We start from the raw sequence: 16,401 nt of genomic DNA on the forward strand, positions 1-16,401 counted from the left end.
TTTAAATTACGCATTGACATACAAAAAAAAAGAAAGAGAAAGAATATGCTCATTTCTAACCTCTGAGGGGTTATGGAGCCCTGGTGGTGTAGTAGTTACGAATTGGGCTTCAATCCTCAACGTCAGCAGGTTGAAACCAGCAGCTGCTCCGAGGGAGAAAGACGGGACTTTCTGCTCCTGTGAAGAGCTCCAGTCTTGGAAGCCCACAGGGGCAGTTTGACCCTGTCCTGCAGGGTCCCTGTGAGTCACCGGCCGTGACTGAGGTCTCCTCTGAGGTCTCCTCGGCGGCAGGCACGGTGTCAGGCATCTGACGCTCTCTCAGTGCATTAGCTGCCCCCCAAGACTCCATAAGGCTGGCTGTTTATTGGACTCCCTTTACAGATCGGAGATTGAGGTGGGTAAAGGGGAGGTAAGCCCCACCCAGTCACACAGCAGTAGGGGCAGGTGGGGTAGGGGGTGCTGGAGTGGAGTCCAGATCACCCAGTTGTCAGAGATATTTAACCCTGCGGGTCCCGGGCAAATGCTATTCCACATCTCCTATCATTCATCCTCTCCTATGGTAGGACAGGTGGGCAGCGTTAGGGCAGGTGGACGCAGTTAGGACAGGCGGGCGTAGGGCACGGGAGTGGTCCCTTCAGAAAATAACTTGAGGGAGAAATCCAGGGCCCCGGCAGCCTGAGTCAGCATCCCCAGAGAGATGGCATCGATGTGGGGCCCACAGAACTGAGCGAGGTTGCCCAGGGTGATGCCCCCGCTGGCTTCCACGCCGATGCTTGGGAACTGGGCCTTCAGCGCCGCGGCTGTGGTGTGCAGCTCCTGGGGGGGACAAAAGCCAAGGGGAGGTGAGAGCCCCCCACTGCGGCCCCTCCCCAGGGTCCACTGCCTTACCTCAGGCTGGAAATTGTCTAGCAGAACCAGGTCGGCGCCCGCCTGAGCGGCCTCCACAGCCTCCTGCAGGCTGCCGCACTCCACCTCCACCTTCAGAGTGAAGCTGGCTGCCCGCCGGGCCCCTCGGATAGCCTGCCAGGGGAGACAGGGAGGGAGGCATTGCGGGGCGCGGGGAATGGGGGGGGAGAAGTGCAGGGGGTTCTGTGATCTGGGCTAACATCCCAAAGAGCCCCCATGGGTAACCACACCCTGCTGACTCAGGGCGGCCCTAGAGGATGGGGTCCAACTGTCCCCGTGGGTTTCCCAGACTGAACCCTTTGCAGGAGTTGAAAGCCATGCCTTGCTCCCGCAGAGCGGCTGGACTCCCAGACGGCTAACCGTGTGCGTGTGCGTGTATACACAGGATGATGGGCTCTGTGAGATCAGGCTCAGCCACAGGACATGACCACGGTGTTGGGTCTGAAGAGGAGCCCGGGCGGTGGAGTGAGTACACGTGGAGCTGCCAACCACAAGGTCAGCAGTTCGAAATCACCCTCCGCCGGCTCCTCCGGGGAAAGAGGAGACTTTTGTGGCCCCTAAAGAGTTTCAGCCTTGGAAGCCCACAGGGGCAGCTCTGCCCTGTCCTGCAGGCTCACTGTGAGTCGGCGGTGGGTCCTAAGTGGCCGAGATCAACAGTATACACATCGGGAATTTAGACCTGAGTTCAATGTGGCTCAGAATAGGAAACATGGAAGTGGGGACAGAACGTCTTCAAGACTTTGGGAAACAGCTGCAGAGAGTTCGAGTGACCTGCCCAAGGTCATACAGCCATTGTCAGCGGGGCTTCCCATGGCTTGCCCTCAGCTCTTGAATGTCGTGCCAAGTAACAGATGGGTGACTGCCAAGAGCCCAAAGCCTACGCCCTCACTTTGCTGAGGGGGCTAATGAGGTCTGTACCCCTGGCCCCCAGGGGGTGGCTGCGGGTCTCTGGGGGGAGGCTGTGAAGAGGGCCAGGTGGGGCCAGGGCAGAGGCCCAGCCAGACACGTACCTTTTCCACACTACCGGCTGCGACGATGTGGTTGTCCTTCACCATCAGCAGCCCCCCCAGGTCGTAGCGGTGGGAGGCAGCCCCGCCCACAAGGAGTCCATATTTCTCCACCAGCCGGAAGCCTGGCGTGGTCTTTCTTGTGCCCGCCACACGACCAGCCCAGCCGGTGCCCCTGGCGACCTCCACCGCAGCTGCTGCAGTGCTGGCCACGCCACTGCAGCGGGCCAGCATGTTCAGGGCCACTCGCTCGCCCAACAGCAGGCAGTGGGCAGGGCCCCGCACCTCGGCCACCTTGACCACGGGCACCAGCTTGGATCCCTCCGGGAAGGACCAGGAGACCTGGCAGTTCAGTTGGGCAAAGATGGCATCAAAGAAAGGCCGCCCAGCCAGCACGCCAGGGGACTTGGCCCACAAGGCCGCCTGCGAGGAGGCTGCTCCGGTGACTAAGGCGGTGTAGTTGAGACCGGGGCAGTCCTCTCGGAGCCAGGCATCTGCCAGGCCTGCCAGGGTGGCAGGAGGCAGCAGGAAGGTCAGCTCTGGGAGGGGAAAGAGAGAAAACAGCTGTTACTCTGTAGCCATGGGTGATCGGCAAACATTCAGCAATCACTTAAATTGGGCCCAAACCAGGAGCCCCAGTGGTGTGATGAGTAACATACTGGGCTGCTCACCACAAGGTCAGCAATTCAAATCCACCAACAGCTCCAGTGGAGCAAGATGAGGCTTTCTTTTACTCCCATCAAGAGTTACCGTCTCCGAAACCTGCAGGGATCACCGCACACTGCCCTATCCCGAGTTTGGTTTTTGGCTTTGTAAGCAGTCTGAGTGGCTACCAGGGGCATCGGAGGGGCGGGAGCGGGGCCTGTGAGTAGGACCAGGTGGCCAGATTGAGCAAATGAAAGCACCGGACACCTAGTTCAGGACAAATGTCTGATACGCCTTGGTGATTTTTCAGTCTGACTATGAGGGGGTCTTCAAGTTTGCGGGAGCTTGACCTCCAAACCCATTTTGCCATGAGCTTTTTAAAGCCTCCTTCTGGATCTTAGGTGCTATTTGGGACACAAACTCTAAGCTACTGTTGTGATGCCGACTCGTGGCGACCCTCTAGGACCGGGTAGAGCTGCCTCTGGCACCTTCTGAGACTGTTGACGGTTCACAGTCGAGAGCCTCCTCTTCCTCCCTCGGAGCAGCTGGTGGGTTTGAACCGCTGGCCCTGGCGGTTAGCAGCTCAACACGTAACCACGACACCACCAGGGCTCCACGTTTAGGTCCTACTTACGGACACAGGTATTTATAGCATCTCTACCTACACCTACATCCGCTGTTTACGAAAAGGCACATCTGACTGGGCAGCCTGCTCATTTTTCCGGGTTGTCCATGTTGTCCTTTGGCGGGCGAGTTGCCGTCTCCCTGCTTCTATCATGTGCCCTTTCCTCCTCTGACCGGCTCCCACCCCCGCAGGTTCTGTTTTCCCAGGTCTCACTGCCGTTCAGTACTCAACAAGCCGAGTCCTGGTGGCAAAGTGAGTTCAGTGTTGGGCTGTGAACCAGAGGTCGGCGGTGCAAACCCACCGGCTGCTCCTCTGTAGGCAACGAGACCCCTACAGAGCAGTTCTGCTCTGTCGAGAAGCCTTGCTGTGACTCTGCATTGAGGGTGCGTGGCCACCCTCCTGAGCATGCCACCTAGATGCCACCTTGCAGCCTTTCCAGTTGGCCTGAGGACGAAGACCAGAAAGCTGAAGCCCCGCTAGTATGAGGTGTGTGATCTGGCAGGGAGAATGCCTTCTGCCTCCTAATATTCTCTACACACTTGCACACACACACACACACACACACTTTCTCACACACACTCACATCCACTCTCACTCATACACTCTCACTCACACACTCTCACTCACACACTCACACTCACACTCACACACACACTCATTGCCAGTGGCACACGTTGACCCTGCAGGTCAGAGTAGAACTGCCCCTGTGGGTTTCCAAGACTGTAACTCTCTACAGGAGTAGAAAGCTCTTCTTTCTCTCTGAGAACGGTTGGTGGTTTTGAACTGCTGACCTCATGGTTATCAGTCCAATGCGTACCCACTGCACCACCAGGGCTCCTGAGCTCCAGGTGGAAAGCCATGTCTCTTTGCAGAGGTGGAGACTGAAGACCAGAGAGGGAAGGCAGGCGTGCTGAGGTCACACAGCAAATTGGCAGCAGAGTCTGAACCGGCCAGCTCAAGGCTGTGTGTCCCTTCCACCTTCGCTGTCCAGCTTGGAGCTGTCTCCATGACCGACGGGTCTGACAAACTGGTCTCTCGAAGGTGTAGGCTGCACCAGGAGGGCAGAGTGCTGGAGAACTGGGGTTAAGGCCTTCCGGGAGAGGCGCAGTTTCAGGAGCGCGGGCAAATAAGAGTTAAGGACACGGGGGTGTCTAAGGCTCTCCAAGGGCTTCATCCTGCTTGGATCCACAATTGATGCTCGTGGAAGCAGCAGTCGGGAGGTCGCTCCACGCATTGCATTGGGCGGTTCTGCTGCACAGCCCTCTTGAACATGCTGACGAGCAAGGATGTGAGTTTGAGGATGAGGATGAGCCGAGGTATTTTCGGTCGCCTCAAAGCCACGGGAGAGTTGGGCCTTGAATGCGGAAGACTGAAGAAGAATCGGTGCTTTTGAAGGGTGCTGGCAGAGAAGATGGAAATCCCAGGACGGCCACAAGAACAAACAGATCTGCCTCAGAGAAGCCAGGAGGCCAGGAGGCGAGGCTTCATCTGACATACTTTGGATGTGTTGTCAGGAGAGACCAGTCCCTGGAGAAGGACATCGCATTTAGTCAAGTGGAAGGGTAGTGTGGAACAAGGAAGGCCCTCAAAATCTTTAAGGTTGTGGTGCCAACCTGGCCGATAAACACATGTGAGGTTTATTGAAGGGCGGAGGGGGAAATGGCTCGGTGAGCCTCACCTTTCTAGTTCTCGGGTCTCTTGCTTGTTGATGGTTGGACCAGGGTGCAGCTGCTTTAGCCAGTTCCCTGCTTCACCTGCAAGGCTCACTTCCTGTGAGACATTTCTGTGGAGAAGCCACATGGACCTACCCCGATGCAGCCCTGGATGCTGGAGCAGCCGTGTGGAGACCCCTGGCAGCACTGAGATGCTTACACGCTTGCTGACTCGGCTTTCCTGCTGCAGTCGGCATCATTGCGTGTGTTTTGTGAGATGGAGGAGGACTTTGTGGACTGGTGTCAGACATATGGGCTTGGCCTGGGCTGGGATACCTAAGGTACAATTACCCTTTCTATAAACCTCTGTCTTATAAAATATGAGTGTCTATGCGTTTCTTTCTCTAGTCTCCCTACCAGGGGTCTTTAAACTTTTTACACAGGGGGCCAGTTCACTGCCCCTCAGACCCGTTGGAGCGCCGGACTATAGTTTAAAAAAAACAACTATGGAAAATCCCTATGCACACGCACATATCTTATTTTGAAGTAAAAACAAACAAACGGGGCAAAAACACCGGCTGGCAGGCGGATAACTGTCCCCAGTAGGCCGCATGTGGCCCTCGGGCCGTGGTCGGAGGACCCCTGGGACAGCCCTCAACAAGGTGGATTGACACAGTGGCTGCAACAATGGCTGCAAACCTAAGAACAATTATGCGGATGACGCAGGAAGGACCAGGCAGTGTTTCGTTCTGTTTCACACGGGGCACTGTGAGCCGGCATCCACGGCACCCACACCAGCAAGGCCCTGCCCGGTCAGCGGGCACCGCTGATAGGCGAGTGGTCATGGCTGTGGGTGGAACCCCTGCAAAGGCAGGACTGCGACACGATACAACATTGCCATCTGCTGGCCAGCACGAGACCTGCCGGCTCCGAAGCAGGCAGGACCACTGCCAAGCAAGGCGCTTGCTTCTGGGGGAGGTGAGAGACCCGCAGACAGGGAGCACGCGAGTAGGGTCTTATGCTTCCAGCCGCTCAGGTCTAACCTTTCTTCCCCGTGGGCAAGTCCTCCATCCTCACCTACCTACCCTGCCCATTCCGAGCTACAGCGCTCAGCGGCTGGGCGTGGCCCTCCCTGCCCATAGTCTCTCACAGATGTCTTGCTGCTCTGTGCCCTGCCAGCTGTGGCCAGCCTCAGAGCGGGGAGCAAAGACAATGAAAGAAATAAGGTCCTGGCTCCACGGAGCTCCTGGTCTGCCTTGTGACAAAGACACTGCCCCCCTGTCCCAACACACCCCCCACTCCACCAATCCTTTCAAAGGATGCGCTGAAGTCAATATTAGGATTTAGAGGAAAGAGTTATTAATGATCTCCAGCTTGCACAGCTCTGCTGCACGTAAGGAAGATCTGAAGCACTTGCTGGTGAAGACCAAGGACCGCAGCCTTCAGTGTGATGGCGACTCCGAGGAAAGAAAACAAAATCCTCACACCTGGGCCCATCAGGCACCTCATGATCAATGCGGAAAGGATTGAAGCTGGTCGCGGGACGGAGAGGAGCCAGTCAGGGCGCAGGGTAGCAACAATGAAACATACAACTTTCCTCTAGTTCCGAAATGCTTCCTCCTCCCCACTATCATGATCCCAATTCTACCTTACAAATCTGGCTAGACCAGAGGATGTTCACTGGTACAGATAGGAACTGGAAACACAGGGAATCCAGGGTGGATGATCCCTTCAGGACCAGTGGTGAGAGTGGCGATGCCTGAGGGTGGAGGGAAGGTAGGGTGGAAAGGGGGAACTGATTACAAGGATCTACATATAACCTCCTCCCTGGGGGACGGACAATAGAGGAGTGGAAGAGGGGAGACGTCAGACAGTGTAAGATATGACAAAATAGTAATTTATAAATTATTAAGGGTTCAGGAGGGAGGGGAAAAATGAGGAGGTGATACCAAGGGCTCAAGTAGAAAGCGAATGTTTTGAGAAGGATGATGGCAACAAATGTATAAATGTACCTGACACAATGGATGGATGTATGGATTGTGATAAAAGTTTTATAAGCCCCCAATAAAATGATTAAAAAAAAAAAGGTTGAAGCTGTCCAGGATGCCCTCTTGCTTGGCTCCACCATCAATGCTCACAGAAGCAGCCGGGAAGAGTCTAAAAGACGAGCTGCGTTGGGTAAATCTGCTGCAGCACGCCCTCTGTAGAGTGTTTGAGAGCAAAGCTGATACTTTGAGGACTAAGGTGCGCCTCACCCAAGCCGGGGTATTTTCAGTCGCCTCCCCTGCCCGTGAAAGCTGGCCACTGGTTAGGGAAGACCAAAGAGAAACGGTGCCTTTGAACTACAGGCATGCTGACGAAGTGGGAAGAACCCTGGGTCGCCAGAAGAAGGAGTAGGTCTGTCTTGGAAGAATTTCAGGCAGGATGCTCCTTAGAGCCCAGAATGGGGAGCTGCGTGTCTCCCTTTTTTTGTTGTCAGGAGACCAGTCCCTGGAGAAGGACGTCATGCTGGAAAGGAGAGAGGCAGCAAAGAGGAAGGCCCAGGGACGAGACAGGCTGATGCGCGGGCTCCAACAACAGGCTCAAACGCCAGAACACACTGGCGCTGGCACAGGCCTGGGCGGTGGTGTGCTTTGTTCAACTCCATGGCAACGAGCACCAGCACCAGCACCAGCTGCGCGGCTGGCTTTGGCTCTGATGGACTTGTTTGCATCTTCGTCACTTCATCTCGCACAGTCAGCTCCCGGCCTTGGTCTGTCTGGTGACAATGGGCTTCTCCATCATCTCTCTCCACAGATGTCCTCCCGTTGATTCCTGTGGAGTCTACCTGGGCAGGTCCATGGGTATCATTTTCCCTTTGGGGGTTAAAAACCACCACCAACAACAACAAAGTATTTAGAATAAATAAGTTGTTTGTCTTGAAAAATTCTATCAGGCGATTTCCAACTTTGTTTCTATCAAAAAAGGCCTGTGTTCCAACAACCAGGCCTTCCTCTTTATTTATTTCCAACTTTCCCATCTCAATCGCAATGCATCTCGATCGTAGGTGTGATCGAGATCAGACCAAGGAGGCTGACAACCGTCTTCGATTTCTGCATCTTTGGTATTGGGACCGCTGCGAATCATAATCCTATTGACTGGTCGTCCTCGGGGGTGACTGTGACTCTATCACCAACAGTGTTGTATTTCGGGCCAGATCTTGGAATGTTCTTTTGAGGACGAAATCCCCTAATTTATCGTCTCTGGCACAAGATTTTCCCAAAGTGACCAGCCCAAGTCCTTTTCGGCCCCGCCACACAGTGCACTTCCAGAAGGAAGGCGGCAAGGTCTGGAAAGCACTCAGAGGTATTGTCTGGCACGTAGTAGGTATGTTTGCTTAAAAAAGGAATCTCTGAAATGTTTGGGACAAAGGAAGAAACGACTGTGCCCTGGAACAGGAGGAGTGGCCGTGACGGGTGAGTAATGCTGGCCACGCTGAGCAGTGCCGTGGGAGGAGCTGGACTGGATCTTCCAGGATGAAAGTAGGTAGCAAGGACTCAAAACAAGAACACGGAGGCCTGGTGTTGGGGGGCGAGGCAGAAGGAGTGGGGGGAGCTGATTGTAAAATTCATCGTCAAAACCGGTGGGCCATGAGGCCGTCGTGGGAACGGACTGCACCGTCTAGCGGAGGCATTCGACTGGGTCCCGGGCGCAAACACAAGCTTCAAGCAAGGGAGTCGTTTGTCTAAGGGACTGGATGTGGCTAGTGCTCTGGAAGGTTCACTTCCACTGCCGAGTGACAATGGATGGGGAGGCTGAAGGCAGGCGGAGACCCCTGGCCAAAGAGCCATGAAACCCCATGCTGGGGCAGTAACTGTGGGGATGGAGAGGAGGGGCAACCTGGCGGCTGTTTCTGAGAAGGACCCCCCAGAGTCAGCAGCTAACCATTGGAGCCTTGGTGTGCCCTGGTTCAATGCCCCGCTGCCCACTCAGAGGTCAGTGGTTCGAAACCACCGGCCACGTCACAAGGAGAGATTTGAGGCCATGAAAATTCTGTGGGACGGGTCTGCTCTGTGCTGTGGGGCCACGAGGAGTCAGAAATCAGCTTGATGGCGATGAGTGCGAGATGTGGAGCAGGGCGGTGGGCAGTCCCGGGGGCCCAGCTTGGATTACTGGTCAATCCCTGTTGTGCAGGTGGCCAGCACCCATCTACCAGCGGAGGCTGGCGGCTTGTGTTGATGCCGGACAGGGTTTAGCAGAACTTCCAGACTAGGCCAGACCAGGGAAAAAACGCCTCCTCATCCGTGGGGGGGGAGGGGGGGGGATGAGGGATAAAGGGGCGTGGTCTGTAGGCCCTGCCACAGGCAAGGGTTGGAAAGAAGTGGGGCACACATGAGACACCCACGGGGATGATCCAAAGCTGGGCATGCTCAGACCAAGGTCACCTAAGCCCAGGTGAAGGTCAACGTGGCCAGGCACACTGGGGCCCGGCAACATTACACCTGAACTCAGCCGATCCACTCAGCCACACCCACACCTCCCAAGTGGGGATCAACCACAAAGGCCAAGGGCAGGCGCTCTCTGCACACTCTCCTGCAGGTCCGAGGCCGGGATCTCTCCCGTGTGGCTCCGGGGCCTCCTCTGCACTGCCGTTTCCCCACGTGGGTGTCCATACTACTCCAAAGCAGCCATTTTCGGGGGCGAGCATTCCCACGTCCCCGCCACGCGCTTCCCAGGGACTCCCCCAAACTTCCCTTTCCCTCAGAGCCATTCCTTGTTCTACAAAAGTGCTTCTGCCGGGTTGCAAGGAACGGAGAAAACCATCCCAGAAATCTGGCGCAAGGAGTGGGGGGCTGGCTGGCTGGGGCGGGAGCAGCAGCGAACACTAAGAGGTAACACAGAAGGGAGTGCAGATTTCAAACAAAATAACCAGACAGCGTGGGGGTCCTGGCCATGGGGAGATGGCACTCAGCACAGGGAGACCAGAGGGGAAAGCACTGGGAAGTAAAAGATGGGGAACCCAAGGCATAACCTGCCCCCCACCCCCGTGGTGCCCACGGTCAGACAGCTCTCTGGTGAGTCACAGCCCTCTGAAACTGCCCACCAGGCACCCTGCCCGGCGGACAAGCACAGAAACAAATGCTTTAAAAAGGAGGGAGCCAGGAAAAAAACGAACGAATGAATTTTGAAGGCATTAAAATCGAGCTGCCAGTGATGTTCCGAGCCAGAGGCTCAGCGTGCCCAGGCTCTCTCCACTCCTCCCTTCTTGTCCCCCCACAAGAAGGACTGCAGGCGAGGGGTGACATTCAGAGCAGAGTCAGAGAAAAGGTGAGCTGAAGGAGTGAGCTGATTGAAGGGGTGCATTGGGAGTCCAGGAGAAAACCAAAAATAGACTGTGGGGTCAGGGCGTGGCACCCCAGCAGACTCAACCGGAAAACACACCCAAAGGTCAACAAACTATTTATAGGCTTTACTTTCTTTGTCGGTTTTTTTGGTTGTTGTTGTTACTGTTGTTTTCTGTTTTGCTCTGTCTTGTTTTCGTGGTTATTATCGTCTCTGCGGGTCTATCTAGATAGGATAGGCGGGATAAACAATCCGGAGGAGAAAACAAGGGGACGAAAGGTTGGGGGTGTGGGTGGGTGGGGGCGGAAAGGAAGTGGGTGTTAACAAACCCAGGGACAAGGGAACAACAAGTGTAGGATGCCTGGTAGGGTTTGATCAAGGGCAATATAACCGAGAGGAATTCCTGAAATCCAAATGAAGGCTGAGCATGACAGTGGGACAGAGAAAAGTCAAAGGAAATAGAGGAAAGAACTAGTAGGCAAAGGGCATTTATAGAGGTCTAAGTACAGGCATGTACATATGTAAATATATTTATATATGATGGTAGGGAACTAGATCTATGTACATATATTTATAGGTTAAGAATTAAGGTAGCAGATGGACATTGGGCCTCTACTCAAATCCTCCCTCAATGCAAGAACACTTTTTTCTAATAACCTGGCATTCCATGATGCTCACCTTCCCAACACGATCGCTGAAGAGAGTGGGTGCATAAGCAAATGTGGTGAAGAAAGCTGATGGTGCTAGGCTATCAAAAGATATAGTGTCTGGGGCCTTAAAGGCTTGAAGATAAACAAGTGGTCATCTAGCTGAGAAGCAACAAAGTTCACATGGAGGAAGCACATTCGCTTGTGTGATCATGTGGTATAGATGGGATGGGGTATCAGGCATCAAAGACCCAGAACAAAAAATGAGGTGGGGGACACAGAGTGGAGACCCAAAGCCCATCTGTAGACAATTGAACATCCCCTTACAGAAGGGTCACAAGGAAGAGATGAGCCAGTCAGGGTGCAGTATCGCACCATTGAAACATACAACTTTCCTCTAGTTCTTTAATGCTTCCTTCCCCCATCCCCACTATCATGGCCTCGATTCTACCTTACAAATCTGGCTAAACCAGAGCATGAACACTGGTACAGATAAGAGCTGGAAACACAGGAAATCCAGGACAGATAAACCCCTCAGGACTAGTAATGAGAGTAGTGATACCAGGAGAGTGAGGGAAAGGTTGGGGTGGGGGACAGGGGAGAAAGGGGGAACTGATCATAATGATCTACATATAACCCCCTCCCAGGGGAATGGACAACAGAAAAGTGGGTAAAGGAAGACATCGGTCAATGTAGACATGAAAAAATAATAATGTATAAACTATCAAGGGTTCATGAGGGAAGGAGGGGAAAAAAGGAGGAGCTGGTACCAAGGGCTCAAGAGAAAGTCAATGTCTAGAAAAAAATGACGGCAACATATGTACAAACATGCCGATGCAATCGATGTGTGGACGGTAACAAGAGTTATAAGAGTTCCCAATAAAATGTAAGAGTCTCCCCCAACCCCCCCCCAAAAAAAGTGACAGTCTTGGAAACTCACAGGGGCAGTTCACCCCCGTCCTATCGGGCCGCTATAAGTCGGCATGGACTCAGTGGCAGTGCGGTCAGTCCCCTTTCTGGTCACTTGGAACCCTTGCCCCGCCCCAGCACTCTCTCTCTCTCTCTCTCTTTCTCTCAGCAGCACTTCCTGACTAAAAGTCAGGGGTGGGGAAGACCTATTTCTCTACTTAAAAATCAGTCAAGGAAAATCTCCTGAGTCACGTCACCATACGGTCCGACATGGTGCTGAAGGGAAGCTCGGCGCCCAGGTCCTGGGTGAGATTGCGCACAATCGACTCGCATGTGACAGAATGCGAATTCTCTTCCTAGCTAACATCCATGTGGCGTCCGTCAGGAGAGCCAAAGAGGCATCGCCCTGGGTGCGATCTGCTGCCCGAGGCCCTTGTAGTGCATCGAAAAGGATGTCAGGCTGAGGACTAGGGTGTGCCTGACCCTAGCCCGGGATTTCCATTGCCTCCTGTCGCCCCTGGGAAAGTGGGACACTGAATCAGGAAGACTGAAGGCGACTCGATGCATTTGCATGGTGGCGCTGGCGAAGGCTATTGGAAGGACCCCGGACGGCTGAAAGGACAAACGGATCTGTCTTGGAGTGCTGCTGAGAGGCAGCGATGGCGAGTCTTTAGCTTCCATACTTTGGGCGTGTTGTCAGGAGAGACCAGTCCCTGCAGGCCCTCAGGGAGGCGGGTCGAGGCAGTGGCTGCAGCCGGGGGCTCAGGCAGAGGACCGCAGTGCGGCTGGCGTGGGGACCACACAGCGTCTCGCTCTGGTGGGAGGGTCAGGCCCAGCTCGACGGTATCTGAGGACAGCAATACTGCCTCTTGTAGGAGGGCTGCCACGCGAGCATTTTAAACACAGTGACGCGTGGACAGCTCACCATCGCTCTGGGATGGGGCCTGTTGTTACCGTCTCCATTCTGCAGACGAGGCTCCCCCGGTTGGGAAGAGTGAGAGCAGATTACTGGCCCAAGCACCAGGGCTCCAGAGGCCACCTACTTACCCATCAGCCCACGCTCCTGTCTACTCTAGCCCAGCGGTTCTCAACCTGTGGGTCGCGACCCCTCTGGGGTGGGGGTGTGGAATGACCCTTTCACAGCGGTCGCCTGATTCATCACAGTAGCAAAATGACAGTGATGAAGCAGCAGCAAAGATCATTTTATGGTTGGGGCGGGGAGGTCACCACCACATGAGGAACTGTATGACAGGGTCGCGGCGTGAGGAAGGTGGAGGACCAGCGATCTGGCACAACATTCTATTTCTAGCTGTGGTCTGTTTAGGCGATCCAGAGCCCAGGGTTCTCCGTAAGCCACATCCAGGGTTCCATGGGCTCTGACCCTGGTGTGGTGGGAACAACGTGAAGTTGGGAACGAGAGGTGTCTGCCTGTGAATCCCAGCTCCCCCCGTTGTGTGACTCCGGGCCAGTAGTGAACGTCTCGGAGAGTCAGTCGCACCAGGAACTGACTGGGCTGCAGCAAGGGCCAATGGAGATCCTTGGCAGAAAATGCCCCAAGCAGTGCCACCTCCCAACAATTGGGTTCTTCGTGGATCAATTAATGGTGCCCATTAGTTGTTGGCAAATCCCAGATGAGCCAGAGGCCAGTGGGCATAGCAGCTTCTTCATCAATGTCCTTCTCTTTCCCTTTCTGCACCCCAGCGGTCAAAAGACCTAGAGCCTTCCCGAGCGGGCAGAGGCGACCCGTGCCTCAGATATGAGCAAGCAGGCCGGGCACAGAGAGGTTGGCGCCCCGGGGGGAGGTGCTGTCTGGAGGGGACGGGAAGTACCCCTGGCAGGAGAGGCCTGGCCAAACAGAAGACTCCAAGGCGATGGGAAGACTGGGTAGGCTCCACGACGTGTGGGTTTGTGACTCAGCCAATGGAAAGTCTCAGAAAGGTTGTGACCCCAAGTCACATGGTTGGAAATATTCTCCGGAGGGAGCTACCCACGATGGGGGGTGGAGGAAAGGTCTGGCATGGATCGAGGTGTGTCGGCACACGTCTTCTTGATATGACCGGACGTCACGGGGTTCCACCCGAGGACACTGGAGTATATGCCGGTGGACCGAGTTCCAGAGAGAGGATGCACGATGAGGCTGAATAGGGAGCCCCGGTGGGGCAGCGGTTACCCACCGGGCTGTTCACCACAAGGACACCAGTTCAGCCCTTCCCCGTGAGTCCTCGGCTCTCCACTCCTGTCAAGAGTCGCCGTCTCCGAAGCCCACGGGGGCAGGGCTGCCCTGTCCTTAGGGTCGCTGTGAGTGGGCTTCGACTCGAGGCCAGTGAGTGCTAGCACATTATGGGGTTAGAGCTTTGAATTGTATCTACTAGTTGTAATCAACTCATCTCCCTCTCAGGGCAACCCCATGCTCGGGGCTTTTCAATGACCGATTATTTGACTTTATTTTACAGAAGTCGACCAGACAGCCTGGCTTCTCTGAAGTACCCTGGGCAGCCCTTCCCTCAGCAGCTAAGAGCGTTAGCCATCTGCAATGCCCAGGGACTCCACACGGTGTTTGGAGAAAGGTGAGTTGGAAAGCGGTTGTAATAGTCTGGGTAAGAAGCAACGGGCCAGGGTGAAGTGCAACGGAAAGGCATCCATCCCCAAGGCCATCGCACCTGGACTCTACACCCGCAAGGCTTGCCAATACGGGTCGATGGCCAGTCAGACCTGGCCCGAGTCTGATCCCTCCACCCTCACCCACCAGCCTCCATCAGCTTCTGCCCCAACTGTGCACTGCTTCTGCATCGCCCCCTCCCCACCTTCTCCCGTCTGGTCCCTCCTGGCTTCGTTCATGCAGCTTGGTTATCCCAGTGCCAACCCTACTGGCTTGGTCACCGTGGCCACCAAGGCAGCGATGCCAAGAAGCCTCCACCCAAGCTTCTCTCCTCCGAGAACAGAGAGGGAGGTGGGCAGGGTAGTGCTGTGGGGGTGAATCCTAGTCGGGCACGGAGGCGTGAGGGAGACCCACAAACCTCAAAACCAAACTCACTGCCACCGAGTCCACACGGACGCCCATCCAGTCTATATGAGTATAGGCAGCCCTGTGGCAACGTGGCCTCTGCTTTGGGCTTATGCTGACTGTGAGGTCAGCAGTTTGAAACCACCGTCTGCTCCTGCAGAGAAAGACGGGGCTTTCTACTCCCGTCAAGAGTGACAATCTTAGAAACCCACGGGGGCAGTTCTACCCTGTGCTAGAGGGCCCCAGTGAATCGGCCTCGACTCGCCGCCAGTGAGTTTGGTTTGGGGGTTGTGTGTGTGTGTGTGTGTGTGTGTGTGTGTGGTGGGTACACTCTGGGCTACTGACTGGACCTTCTACATCTGTAAAGGGTTACTGTCTTGGAAGCCCATGGGAAGTCACATTGAATTATCGTTGAGTTTAGAATTGGTTTGGTGGCTTCCACAGCCTGTGAACAGTGCGGTGGTTCAAGTCCAGGTTGATCTTATTTCAAGAGAGACAGAGAAGGCCCCCAGTGTTTGCACTGTGTCCCCCCAGGAAGCCCTGGGCTGAGACAGAGGGTGCTGGGATGCCCGGGGCCAGCAGCAGTCCAGGAAGGGGAATGGTTCTCGGCAGAGCAGAGCCTTCTGTGAGCCGGGCCTGGTGGGCTCCTTCCTCAAGGCCTGCCATCTGTCCTGCGACAGCCTGTCCAGCAGGGAGCTGCTGCCGCTGAGTCACCATTGCAAAGAAGTGAGACTCTGGGGCATCAAGTGACTTGCTGACGTCATTACAAACCAAAATGCTAAACTCAGTGCCCAGCACAGCGGCCCTCCAGGACAGGCACGGAGTGGCCCTCTGACCCCAGAGCCCTGTGTGTCTCATTAACCTTGCAGCCTCCAGCAGGACGCCATCCCCTGGTCACCAGCGAAGCCAGTCTGGGTCTCAAGCCTCCTCCCCCACCTGGCCACAGAGGGACAGGACCTTGCCCCCAACAGGAGTGCGGGCAAAGTCCAAAAGCGGCTCCCCTGCCCAGCCTCCTGCCGCCAGCTCTCCTTGCCCCCCGTGGAGCTCGGCCTGCACCAATCCACCCACCCGCCCTTCTGGGGCTTAAGCCCCTACTTTCCCTCACAACCCCTTGGGGGCCTGGGGCAAGAGAGAGGAGCAGGATGAGGTCTTGGGGGAATGAGGCGCTGGGGGATTCGGCAATGTTGGAAGGCCCCAGGGGGGGACTGGAAGGGCCACTGGAGAGAGGGCCCCCAGAGAAGGGGAGAGGGATTGGAACAAGTCAAGATGAGGAGGAGGTGCCTGGCAGGAGAGAGTTCCAGCAGGCCTCTGTACCTTCGGGGTTCATGAGGCCTTAGGGTGGTCTGAGCCGCCGAGTCCTCCGCTCAGATGCAGGCCCGAGGCTGGAGGCAGGGGGTGGGACTCGCCTCTTCCAGGGCCCCTGGACACACTGCCCCAGAGCCAGGGGAGGGCTCTCTGAGCCACACCAAGAAGTCCCACCCCCAGAGCACTAGCCAGTGAGAGAGCCTGATGTCCTGACCTCAGTCCCACAAGCAGCTCCGCCCTTCTGGGTCCTGGTGTGAGTCTGGAAACGTAGCTGGGGCGAGAATTTACAGAGCCTTCCTGATGGTGGACGGGGGAACCTCATGGTCCTTCGACCATCCTTTCACATCTAAGCTCTCTTTCTGAGCCTCAGCTTCCAAAG

The 16,401-nt window shown here is 55.6% G+C and overlaps 1 protein-coding gene across 1 annotated transcript; it reads right to left on the minus strand.

The window, feature by feature from the left end:
• Positions 1-344: 344 nt before the first annotated feature.
• On the minus strand, positions 345-16,171 carry QPRT (quinolinate phosphoribosyltransferase). The gene is made up of 4 exons (XM_075564749.1): positions 16,032-16,171; positions 1,917-2,452; positions 889-1,020; positions 345-816 (listed from the first exon to the last, which is right to left on the minus strand). Exons 1-4 carry the CDS (start codon positions 16,042-16,044, stop codon positions 598-600), a joined length of 900 nt encoding a protein of 299 aa, XP_075420864.1. The 5' UTR covers positions 16,045-16,171; the 3' UTR covers positions 345-597.
• Positions 16,172-16,401: the final 230 nt, after the last annotated feature.

This window comes from Tenrec ecaudatus, chromosome 12 (assembly GCF_050624435.1).
Source record: "Tenrec ecaudatus isolate mTenEca1 chromosome 12, mTenEca1.hap1, whole genome shotgun sequence".
NCBI classification, from domain to species: domain Eukaryota; kingdom Metazoa; phylum Chordata; class Mammalia; order Afrosoricida; family Tenrecidae; genus Tenrec; species Tenrec ecaudatus.

What these genes read in the sequence shown, in the direction of transcription:
- QPRT (XM_075564749.1), bottom strand. An exon ending in CAGCCGGTAGTGTGGAAAAG is followed by an intron (nt 1,021 to 1,916) that starts GTACGTGTCTGG and finishes CTCCCCTGGCAG; the next exon opens with GCTATCCGAGGGGCCCGGCG. An exon ending in TAGACAATTTCCAGCCTGAG is followed by an intron (nt 817 to 888) that starts GTAAGGCAGTGG and finishes TGTCCCCCCCAG; the next exon opens with GAGCTGCACACCACAGCCGC.